Source organism: Panicum virgatum, chromosome 3N (assembly GCF_016808335.1).
Source record: "Panicum virgatum strain AP13 chromosome 3N, P.virgatum_v5, whole genome shotgun sequence".
NCBI lineage: Eukaryota > Viridiplantae > Streptophyta > Magnoliopsida > Poales > Poaceae > Panicum > Panicum virgatum.
In genome coordinates this window covers 65,945,170-65,956,959 of record NC_053147.1, presented here as the reverse complement: position 1 = coordinate 65,956,959, position 11,790 = coordinate 65,945,170, and the positions used below count along the sequence as shown (strand labels likewise).

Sequence of the window (11,790 nt, the reverse complement as noted above, 5' to 3'; positions counted from 1 at the left end):
AGGTGCGGGCCAACCATTGGCGTTAATGGATTTTGGCGAGGTGGTGATTAGTCATGTGACAGTCGTCCAAACATAATATGTGGTGATGATATTGTCAATCGTATGCCAATCCAGTCTCCGATGTTGATGTAGATTTATAGGTTGGCATGTATGGATGTGTAGGTAAAAAATGATTTTATGTAATTTGGCCTTGTTTGTATTGTTTATATATAAGAAAAATCATAAGAAACATGAGGGGACGAAAACGTCCCCACTTGAATATGGCCTTAAATATGTATAAATGTATGAATATTGATGCTTATGAAAATCACACCAAATGCTTAGTGTTTCCAGTCCAACAATATGTATATATATATATATATATATATATATATATATATATATATATATATATATATATATATATATATATATATATATATATATATATAGTAGCTCTATTAGGAACCCTGGGTATGGAATAAGGAATTCCATACCCGAGCCAACCCCCGATCCGACCCCCCGGATCCGACCCGCACGCATCTTCACATCCGTTTTCCCCCCTTGCGCCGTTCCCACCTCCCGCGGCCCCGCCCGGTTTTCTGGCCACCACATCCGAGCGGTTTTTCCCTGCCGGCCCCGTGATTCCCTGCGCCGCCGGCCCCCCTGTTTCCCTGCGTCCGCCCCGCCCAGCGCCGCTGCCCTGCTGGCCCGCGATTCCCTGCGCTGCCGGCCCCCTGTTTCCCTACGCCCGCCCCGCCCAGCGCCACTGGCCTGCGCGATTCCCTGCATCGCCGGCGTCCGTGCCGCCCGGCGAGTTGCAGCTCCTGCTCCCGCCGGCCCGCGCCATTCCCTCCCCGGCGGGTGTCCTCTTCTCCTCTTGCTGTCCATGTGAGGCTCTGCGCCGCCCACCCCAGCGCCCTCCCCGGTGAGGCGCTGCGGCCCCGGCCCCACCCTTCTATCGACGCGTCATTTTTTCGTCCCGTGCCGACCCGGCGAGCTCCAGTGTCGGGTGCCCTTGCCCCCCTCCTGCCGTCCCGGTGGTAGCCTGTCGCTGCTGTGCCGCATCCTCGACTCACCCTCCTCCGTTCCCATCCGCCTCACAGCTCCCCCTTCCAATACACAGGACAGCGTAGATTCAATTCAATTCAATCCATCCATTCCGATGGGGCTTGACATCTTGGAGATCAGAATGGGTTCCGATTTGAGCCTGGATCTGAGGTACTTCGCCTCCAAGGCCGTCCAGCAGGCCAGGGACGTGCCGGCGTCGGACGTGGACGCCTGCATCCGCCGCCTCGAGGAGGAGCGGGGCAAGATCGAGATGTTCAGGCGGGAGCTCCCGCTCTGCGCGCGCCTCCTCGCCGAAGGTGAGGAAATTTACTCTCTTTTTCGTTCTTTTGTTCTTGTGCCTTTCCTTTTTGGGGGCGGTTTTTTTATGCGGCGATGCTGCGGCGTGTGCGCAGTGATCGATGTCATGAAGGCGGAGGCGGGGACGAAGACGAAGAACGATCGCAAGGCAACGGAGGAGGATGGCGCTGTCGGGGACAAGAGCAAGTGGATGAGCACGGCGCAGCTCTGGACCGGCGATTCCGGCCGGGAGGATGCGGAATCAGAGGTACAGTCTGGATCTCCCTAGGGCCCCCTCCACTTCTCAACATCAGGCATCGCCGTCTCATCGGCGGCCACCGTCAGCTGCGAGGAGGAAGATGGCCTGTCCGAGAGCAATGGCTGGAAATGATGGCAAATTCTTGCATATTCCTGTTCTCGATGGAGGTAAACATTTATGCTTCTCGACCTAAAGTTTCCTCCTTTGGTATTCATATTGAGCATCCGATTTTTTCCCACTGTGAACAGATGGCCGGGTCGCTGCTTGCTTGGATGTTCTGCATCTTACTCATGCAGCCATTTCAATGGTCTCTCTCTATGGCCCATGCTTTCCCTCCCTTTTTTGTGTCGACTTTCCTAGTAATCTTGGTTCATGGCATGTTTTTCTGTCTGAAGTTTGAAGGAGGTCTTGGGACAGCAAATGATGTGGCGAACACAATGATGCAGAAATTCTGGAACTCCGCTCTTGCTCTAGAGCCTCCAGACGATGATTTTGATAGTCACAGGTCTTGTTAATATTTCCTTTTTGTATTCCCTCTCAAATACAATGCCTACCTTAACTATTGCTTTGTGCAGTGATTTATCTTTAGTAACGCCATCAGAGGCTGGGGATGGCACGAGCAGTATGTATCCTCCTGCTGTTGGTAATTCATTTGTCTTTAAACTTCGGGACCAGAATGGACGTTTGCATAGATTTACTTGTGGTAGGTGCTGACTCTGAAGTTATTTGAGATGTAAGTGTGGTTCATTTGCTTCAGCTAAAAACTTATTTGTTCAATTTCCAGGGTCTAAGAGTTTAGATGAGTTGATATCTTCTATAATGCAAAGATTAGGCATTGGTGGTGATAAGAGCACAGTTCAACTTTTGGTAAGCTTGACTCATTTGGCATCCCTATGCTTTCAACTTTGTGTAGGCATTTATAGAGAAGAACCAGGTGCTCTGTGTCTGATATACAAATTTTAGATTCACTACTGCATCTTCATGAAGAATTATGTACTTCAATTGTGTATTCTATTGTTCTCAAGCACTGCTGAATTTAATGTGTGAGCTTTTTTAGAATACTGTGTATACTATAATTGCAGCAGCTAAAATTTGATGCTGTTGTTCTATGCGGTATGAGGATGATGAAGGTGACAAGGTGCTCCTGACTACAGATTCTGATCTTGCTGGTGCTGTGCTCAATGCCAAATCATCTCGATTAAAGGTTTTTCTTTTCTCTGATGTGAATGCTTTTTGTCTGCTTAAAGTACTGCCATTTGAGTGTGTATCATATACAGTGGCACTTTAGATTTTGGTTTTCATGGTTAATATTAAGGTGTATCCATTACCCCGTACAAAACAATATTGATGTCATGTATGTGCAGCAATAAAATATTGTTTACCTATTTATTTTAGTATGATGAATTGCCCTGGACAAATCAAGCCCAACTCAGTTGGAGTCTGGAAAAATTGGCCAGGCGGCTTATTAATAGTCTAGTTGGCATTTATTTACCCCATTGCCTCACTGATAGAGTGAAAATTGTAATTTCAGGCTTTAAAGTTGCATATTGACGACTCTGATTCCAAAAACAAAGTAGCAGCACAACAATTGTCAGAGCTAGAACCATCCCACGGAATTCAGTTGATGGATGTTCATTATGGTCTGATGACTTGCCCTCCAGAAGGAAGATCTTTTATTAAAGAGGAATCATGTTGCCATAATGTAGAAGTAGAGCACCAATTATGTTTATCCCATTTGAAAACTTGCTATGTTGTGTTTATTGTAGTAGCAGATTACAGATCAGCTATGTGTTGTAGTTTCATATTGAACCTTTATAGTTGCAGTTGTAATTGATGTAGCAGGCTAAAAAGACCTGCTTAAAAAAATTAATCCAAGCTCCGGAAAGTATCACATTGTCTTGTATGAGTTTACTCCATGAGCTAATTGTGTTCTCGCTGTTGCATGTCACAATTCAATTGAGTTATAACTGAGAGAGCAAACTAGGAGCGTTGCGGCCTTGGATTCATCTGATTGTTTTTCTCTTTCCGCACGCGCACCTGAAAAAAAACAGCAAACCGGAGAGAGAGGCCTCGGTCATAACTGACGCACGTCTTGGCGTCTGAAAAAAAAACCGGGATGGGAACGGTGGGGCTGCAGCGAGGGAGGAAAACCGGCTGAGCGCGGCTTGGGCGCTGGAGTGCGACGGTAGCTCTGGTTGTCTCGGGTATGGAATAAGTATTTCATACCCAGGGTAGAGATTAGCCATGTCATATATATATATATATATATATATATATCATTTCATCATTTATAGTTTCATTTTTTGTATTCCAAAATCTATGCTTGCAAATGTTTACTAGGTTATGATTTAGTATATTTACACATGATTTATTATATTTTTTAAAACTTAATTGCTGATTCATCAGTAATCTAAAAAAAACCTAAGAATCAATATTTAAATGAACATGTCGAATTCTCCGCGACGCGGAAGGCAACCCGTCGGCCTCAAACCAAAGCAGGCCAGGAGCCCAGGAAAGAAAAGGCCGAGTTCTCACTCGCGCACTGGCCCAAGACGAGCTCAAAATCTGAGAGGCCCACCTGGCTTCCAAGCCCACTCCACCGCCCCCTGCCGCCGCGTCCTCCTCCCTCTCGTCGACGGCGCCGGCGCCTTCGACCTCGCCTCAGCCGCCGCCACGGCTCCACCAACTCCGCGTCCTTGCGCCTGCCGCCCGCGACCTCGGCGGGATGAGAGTACGCGCGCCCTCGAGATCCGCTGTCGCTGGGTTTCGAATTTTTGCCGCGATCTTGTTGCTTTTGTTTAGCGTGCTGCATGTTCGATATCCAACTGTGAGCTTGTGCTGCATGATCCGGGCACATAAGTTTCAAGTTATGGTGCTCGGTTACCACAACTGATGCGCTTAGATTCAGCGAATATAACGCAGTTTTTATTTTTTAAGCAGTTCTCAGAATGCCATTGAATCCATGGATGGGGGAAGTTGGTGGTTACTGGAATCTTTGGTTACGCTAAGCCTGTTCAGTGATGGAAAAGTTCATGATTTTTCTTTTCCATGCCTTACCTGTTTCATTCAGTTTGTCTCTTTGGGTTAATAAATAATATCCATGCCTTTCACTTCATTTGCAGATTCGGATGTTCAGAACTGGAGGAATCCCAGCACTACCGTCTAAATGGTTAGGCCCATCACAAATTGAGGCACGCGTTAAAACTACGTTTGCCACAAATTTCTTGCCCTTTTCATGGATGGTCCATACTGCATACCTTTTGGATGGTGGCCAAACTGGTCTGCACTCTGTCTTGCACATATATAGCTCTTGAGATATTATTGACACGCTAGCCTGAAATAGCCTGTCGAAACAATGCTTGTGCTGTCTGTGTTGTTTGGCTGGTGGTTATGATTTTGGCGTCGCAGCAAAGTCTAGTCGGTCATACGCTGCTCTGTTCATGACAAAAATTGGTAGAGTTTGGCACATCTATGCTGTTCGACATTATATCATACTATGATAGTGGCTGTGTATCAAAGATCTCTTCAAGTAAACCACTTTACGTCAAAATCATAATGACTTAGTGTACTCTTTGTTTTTATGGAACATCACATAGGGATCTTCTTGCAGTGCTAGTTGTCAGTTTTGTGGCTGTGTTCCTGTCTTCCCCACTCCCCATATGTACCTCGGCCGTGCCTTCAAAAGTAGATTTTACTCTTGTACAAATACAGTATGCTATTATGTCGATATTAGCAGTTGGCGTGGAGTTATGTACGAATTAGCTGTTCTTTTTCCTATTTTACATGTGTGCAGTTTCATAAACTGAAGTTTAGCAGTCTGACCGTTTTTCCTCAATGCAGACACCCACAAGTTGTAAACTGTTTCATGATATATCTATCAATTACGTGTTACAAGGTTATTCTGGTATATGAGCCGTCGCTACTGAGAGTTTCAGTTGTTCAGACAGAGCGTTCACACTGAACCGAAGAAAGAGCCAGGAGATGGTGACGCTGATCAACCTTGTGCTCAAAACAGTATGTATTCCTTCTTCTTAAGTCCATTTTTCGTAAAATATACTTGCATTCTAGATACCCCTGCTGTTCTCCTAATAATTCCTCCTTCTGCTACTTCACCTATTTACCACTTCATCTGCTTGTATGTATGGAGGGGCTTGACCTCAAGACTGCACAGATGTGTCAAGGCAGGGGTGATTTCTCAAAAGTGTTACCCATTTCTAGTTAACACCTTGACATCATAGGCCCAGCGTCTGTTTTGTGTTGTTTAGTCTGATATTATGATAGAACCAAATGGAGTGATAGAAAACGCACACAAAGACTAACAAAGATGTAGGCAGTGGCGGAGGCAACGGTGGGTCAGGGGGGGCTTGAGCCTCCCCTACCGCCACCGGAGCCATGGAGCCCCCCTGGAGCCCCTCCATGAAATTTTGGTGGAAGATGCAAGCTGTAGGGGAGGCTAGTCGGCTGGAGGTTGAAGAAGACCTGCAATCAGGCTGCTCGTGACTTGGGCCAAAGAAATATAGTATGGCGGCTCACCAAGACCTGAAGCCAAGGCCCAACCGTGGCAAAGAAAACCCTATCCAGTCTTATTGTCTCCCATCCATCGGCAGCTCGCGCAGGTAGCTAGGGGCGGCGCCGCGGCGCACGGCAATCCGCGCTCGAGCTCGACGGGCAAGGGGCGACACCGCGAGCCCGCGACGCGGTGACCGAGCGCAACCAGGGGCGAGCGCCGAGCACCTGGCCAGGTGCGGCAAACGGTAGGCAGCCCGCGCGTGGTGCGCGGCACGCCTACGCCGCCGCTCGCTTGCGGCCTCGTGCCCCGACGCGCGGCACGCCTGCGCGGCCTGCACCGGCGTCGGTGCTGCTGCTGCCTGCTGCCGTGTTGGACCTGGTGCTGGTGCTGCACAGCTGCAGGGGAACCACGTCCAGCGCCCAGCAGATCAGGTATGAATCGATTTCTATTTTCAAATTCTATTTTGAATGATTCAATATTTGATTGGTAATTTGGTAATTGGTATGACAGACTTCAGGATGTCGAAAAGAACCATACATACATACTTTTCAAGTTCAAGTGCTTCAACTCCACATACTAATGAGAGCACATCTCAACCAAAGAAATCTAGAGCAGAATTTAGTCATTCGGACTTAATTGGGGACCTTGGAAAGCGCAAACCTATTGATGATTATCAACCTGAAATTAGATATCAAGTAAAGAGGGGCATATGCTTTGAATGATCCAACTCAACCTCGTGATATCGTGTTTCCTCGTAAATGGATGAGTGGTGAATTTAGATCTTTTCAGAAGACTAGGTATGATGAATTTGATTGGCTAGAGTATAGTGAGTACAAGGATGCAGCTTATTGCTTGTATTGCTATCTCTTCTTTAATTCGGCAAAGCCTGAAAAGTTTGGTAGTTCAGTCTTTGCACATCAAGGTTATGTGAATTGGAATAAAGCTAAGGATACTTTTAATAATCACAATATTTGCAAGACTCATGTAGAAGCTAGGCTAAAGTGTGAAGACTTTATAAACCAAAGGACAAATGTGGGTAGAAAATTAGTTCAAATAAGCAAAGAGAAAGATTGGTAATGAAAAGATCAAAAAGAGGTTTGAAGAGATGAAAAAATGTCGTATGTTATTGCCTAAAGAATTAATGGTAAGCTTTGTTCTATTCTAAATTTATAATTTGGAGGTTCATGTATATTTGACTAATCAATTATGTCTATTTTTGTAGATTGCTTCTTCGGATGAGTAATGGGTGTCACCGTCACGCGCGGCGTCTTTTATTTTTCATGATGTATTTTGTGATTTTCATTGCCCATCGTTGTTTTAATATAAGACTACTTCAAACTATTATATTTGTCTATTGTGAGGTGTCGTAGTGGTGCCATGTCGTCGTAGCGTTTTTTTTTTCAGCCCCTCCTAAATTTTTTCCTGGCTTCGCCCCTGGATGTAGGGTAGATTATACTACTTCAAGATGGCTGCAAATCTGAATTTTCTTAGTCTTCAGCAGAAGTTTCATGGTCAGTTCAGGCTCATCAGAGCCTTCCATGCATCTCCAAGTCAGCAAGTCGCCCAACACATATCCTATTCGCCACAATTAACCAGCAACGCCGCACAAACAGAGGCGATCGGCACCGAAAAGCCCCTCGCATCAACCAGCCAAGCCGAGCCACCCTGTTCTTGCACACACCCTATCCCTGAAGCACAATGAATGCACTAGCACCCAGCTCTGGTTGGACCTAACAGAAGACTGACGCCAATCATGCAACCGCATTGCAGGGAAACGCGAAGGAAGAAATCTGCAGCAGACAGGGACCCTGCATCCCTCCATTCATTTCGCGGGTGCTGCTCCGTCCTCGCAACCACATGGGACCCTCCCTAGGAGCCTCGATCTCCAGAAGCTATGCTCTCCAGTGGCCGGCCGGCCGGCCAGCCGGGCGAAACGCCGGCCACGGCGTCCCATAAGATAAGGCAAGCGAGGCGTGAACACCACAATGGTCTTGGAGCTGGAACGCCTTGGATGCCATCTCGTCTGGTCTTGGCCGCAATCCTCGCAGTCATGTGCGCCACATGTACCCTGTCGGCGAGGCCATGGACAGCCGCATGTTACCGCTGAAATCTGAATGGATGGGCGAGGCAAGTGTGCGAGGGCAAGCGCCCCAGATTCAGCTCTCTCGCCAGAGAAGGGCTTTCTGTTCGAGCCTTGACCGGCCAGCTCTGGCTGTGCCGGCCAACTTGGTAGCTTGTTTGCCACTTGATAGGGGCCAAGTGGAATGGTGAAGCAAGATTCTGGATCTTGTGCCCATCTTTGGCAATCTTCAGAGCACATGTTCTCAATGGCCAATGGGGTGCCAGCTGAAGAGGAACAAGTGTGTTTGTGTTGTTGCATGAATTTTTGTTCTCGCTTTTAGCAAGATTCTTAGTAAATGGGGTGTTAACTTTGTGGTTGAGATTGAAGGAGAAAAATTCCATGTCCATGAAAGGACTAGTGGATTTGTTGATGTAATAAGGATCAGTTGATTGAACTGATGAATTCGTGGATTCAATTCCTTTTGACAGTGAACTGATGAACTGAACCTTTTTTGTGGCTCTTGCATTCCACAACCGAAGGATGATGTTCTTGCATTGCACAAGGAAAAGGAAATATATGGATAGATAAACTCATCAGAGGGGAAAACAGCCCTGTCCCCCCCCCCCCCCCCCCCCCGCACTTACACAAGTAACCAAGCACTGATAGATATAACTTAAAAGTGATCTTTGGCTTTGTACAAACACACATGGAGATGTCAACTCGAATCTCCACTCCTTTTGTGTTGCTAACACCCTAGTAGTAGCAATGAAAAAAAAAGAGAGAGAAATAGAAACAAAGTGACCACACATCCACGCATGCATGCACTTTGATGCACAAAGCTCTCTCTCCTTGCAAGCTCAACTCACTCCTCTTTCTCGACCTTGTTGCGTCCTTAGCCTTTGTCTCGTTTCCATGGTGTGTTGAAGATCGAGTCGAGCCGGACAAGGGGAGATGGTGAAAACATGTCCATGCCTTGGAGATTCCAATCCAAAAGAACAAAAGAATCTGCTCGTGCACAAGACATGCATCCTGCAACCTCAGTTGTTCTTCACTGACCCCAGGCCTCTGGCTTCAGATCCCTTCATGATCCTCAACCTCTTGCAGGTGCTGATGAACATGCTGCGGAAAAGCAAAAGGAGCCAAGCATCATGAGACACCATGATTCAGACATCTCTGAATTGAATCAGCAGCAGATGGAGCTAGAAGAAACGGTTTGCTGGAGCACTTACTCGAAGGGCACGTCTCCGACGAGCATGAGGTCGCCGTCCTTGTCCTCGTAGGTGACGGCGAAGTCGGAGGGGTTGACGGCCGGCGCGTCGGCGCCGCCGCCGGAGAAGCCGAGGAACATGGCCTCCAGGGCCTCCCTGAGCTCGCGGTAGCCCTTGTACATCTTGAGGTCGACCTTCCTCAGGTAGGGGGCTCCGTCCATGCTCACCTTGACGAACAGCGCCGCGTTTCCACCGGCGGCGGCGGCAGGCGCGGCCGGGGCCTTCTCCTCCGGCGCCGGCGCCGGCTTGCTCTTGGCGGCGCTGCTGGACTGCTGGAAGCAGCTCTTCCTGTAGGACCTCACCGGCGGCCACCCCACCACCTGAGCCCTGCACGGCGAGACGATAATTCCAAGGCACGTTAGAACACTGCCAGCCCTGCGTTGGAGAAGAAGAAGAAGCCATATAGATGTGGTCAGTCAATCACTCACTTGGCGGCCGGCGGCGCGGTCTTGGCTGCCTCCTCGGCGGCGGCGCTGTTCCCCTCGCGCTTCTTGCCCCTGGGCGTGGACGGCGGCGTCGGCGGCGCCGTCTCCTCGGTGCCCGGCAGGCCGAGCCTCAGCTCGGTCGCCTTCAGGCAGCTGTCAACGTCGTCGGCCACGTAGCTCGCTGCGGCGGCGGCGCCGGCGGCGGCGGCGGCGACCTCCATCTCCTCCTCCTCAACCGTAAATAAATCTCTCGCCGGCCGGCCCTCCTCCAAGAAAACGAGTTGGCGACGAAAGCTATTTCTTGCTCGAGACGAGTCGAAGCTGAGCTGGGCGATGAGCTTGTGCGTGTGTGTGGGTGGTGCCGTGCCGTGGTGTGTGAGGAAGCTTTATAGAGGAGTGGCCATGGCCGGCCGCCGGGGCGTGTGGCCGTGCGACCGAGGGCGGCCACATCGCTGGACGGGTCGCACGGGCAGGGGGCTTCGCACGCACGTACGTGCCAGAGGCCAGAGGCCACACACACATGTGCGTGCGCCTGCGCCCACACCGTAGCGCGTACAAACAGCTGGGGTGGTTGCGTGGCAGGGTGCAGCGTCGGGCGCGCTGCCGGGCCGCCCCGCGACAGCCCGGGCCGACCCATCCAGTGCCCACACCACGCCACCACAGATTCGTCGGGTCACGGGTCCGGATCGATCTCCTGTGCATGCACAACCAGCAACACGTCCCACTCCCCATCCATCATCCAGCATGTACCAATGCTACTACCGGGTTAGCGGGTGCCGGTTCTGCATTATTGTCAGGATCCCATCCAATAAGCTTGTAGCTAATGGCACGGCAGTGAAGCTAGCTTGTTCATCCAATTCAGGTCCTCAGTTCATCCTTTTTTTTTTGTGGAGACGGAAAAGGTCTTCAGTTCATCAGTTGCTAACCAAAAATTGTATGTCATTGAGCTAGTGGTGGTACAAGGACGAACCCTAGAGTCCGGGCGCGGACCGGCGCGGGCGCACGGCACGAATACCCGGATCCATGTGCTAGAAGGATGATTCAATTCATTAGCGAGCGCCAAGAATGAGAATTATAGTAGAAACCAAATCAAACTGAACAAGGTGTGCCGTTGCCATGACTAGGATGCATGCTATCATGAGAGATCTCGGGGGAGCATCTTTTGGCGCATACAATACTGCCCCTCCTGCCATCACCCAATAAGATATGCATAGGAACAATGTAACATGGAGTGTGTATGTATATACGCATGCTCACACTTGTCTATTGTATTCTTTTTCTCTCTCCTCTCTCTCTCTCATCTCATGAACCATCATCTCCATCTATCCCTCTCCACTACGTCCTGCTCCTCCTTTCTTAAGCCTTGCTTCTTTTCGTTGGCCGGTGGGCCCGCGGGCGAGCCTAGTGGGTGTGGGGGGCTTTGTTTAGCCCGGAACCCGCCTGGCGAAAGCATCGTTAAGCGGTTAACGATGCTTTTTATTATTTCTTCGGAAACTGTTCGGAAAGGATTGTTAATTTCGCGAGCTGATAGTGCTGTTCCTTTAGCTAACCACCAAATTATAAAGCTTATCTTCTCTCTCTCTGGTGGGAGCAAGATGATCCCCCTTTGTGTAAACTATGCTTTAGTCTGGCGATAGGATATCATACGGTGGTCCAGACCCTGAAAACTCTGGAAATATTGTCTGCTTTAGACTAGTTTACTGTTCACCTTTGGTTTGGACTGGACCAATGCAATGCAAGCTCGTTTCATCTGTGCAATTCTAATACATTTCAAAATAATAAGTTCAAAATAGTTTGCATATATATTGGTGCAGTAGTAGTGTTCTATGCCTTTTTTTAAAAAAAAACTGACTTCGATTATTTGTGCATATATAAGCCCGCATGCAGTACATAGAATGGAGATGAAATTGGATTCCCCTGCCTGCATGATCAACACATGA

General features: G+C 48.8%; 2 protein-coding genes and 1 long non-coding RNA gene across 3 annotated transcripts; 2 read left to right on the top strand and 1 right to left on the bottom strand.

Moving 5' to 3' along the window:
• Positions 1–1,102: 1,102 nt before the first annotated feature.
• Positions 1,103–1,891, top strand: LOC120663844 (transcription factor HHO5-like). The gene is made up of 2 exons (XM_039942787.1): positions 1,103–1,346; positions 1,443–1,891. Exons 1-2 carry the CDS (start codon positions 1,145–1,147, stop codon positions 1,613–1,615), a joined length of 375 nt encoding a protein of 124 aa, XP_039798721.1. The 5' UTR covers positions 1,103–1,144; the 3' UTR covers positions 1,616–1,891.
• A 2,284-nt stretch (positions 1,892–4,175) lies between these two features.
• Positions 4,176–8,662, top strand: LOC120666852. Its single transcript, XR_005671907.1, has 3 exons — positions 4,176–4,864; positions 5,426–5,599; positions 7,866–8,662. It is a non-coding gene; the product is annotated as an uncharacterized LOC120666852 (long non-coding RNA).
• Positions 8,663–8,797: 135 nt separating this feature from the next.
• On the bottom strand, positions 8,798–10,290 carry LOC120666851 (auxin-responsive protein IAA31-like). The gene is made up of 3 exons (XM_039946834.1): positions 9,854–10,290; positions 9,387–9,752; positions 8,798–9,276 (listed from the first exon to the last, which is right to left on the bottom strand). Exons 1-3 carry the CDS (start codon positions 10,069–10,071, stop codon positions 9,195–9,197), a joined length of 666 nt encoding a protein of 221 aa, XP_039802768.1. The 5' UTR covers positions 10,072–10,290; the 3' UTR covers positions 8,798–9,194.
• Positions 10,291–11,790: the final 1,500 nt, after the last annotated feature.

What these genes read in the sequence shown, in the direction of transcription:
- LOC120663844 (XM_039942787.1), top strand. Translation starts at nt 1,145, where the DNA reads ATGGGGCTTGACATCTTGGAGATCAGAATGGGTTCCGATTTGAGCCTG. An exon ending in CGCGCGCCTCCTCGCCGAAG is followed by an intron (nt 1,347 to 1,442) that starts GTGAGGAAATTT and finishes GCGTGTGCGCAG; the next exon opens with TGATCGATGTCATGAAGGCG.
- LOC120666851 (XM_039946834.1), bottom strand. Translation starts at nt 10,071, where the DNA reads ATGGAGGTCGCCGCCGCCGCCGCCGGCGCCGCCGCCGCAGCGAGCTAC. An exon ending in ACCGCGCCGCCGGCCGCCAA is followed by an intron (nt 9,753 to 9,853) that starts GTGAGTGATTGA and finishes CTCGCCGTGCAG; the next exon opens with GGCTCAGGTGGTGGGGTGGC. An exon ending in GTCGGAGACGTGCCCTTCGA is followed by an intron (nt 9,277 to 9,386) that starts GTAAGTGCTCCA and finishes GCTTTTCCGCAG; the next exon opens with CATGTTCATCAGCACCTGCA.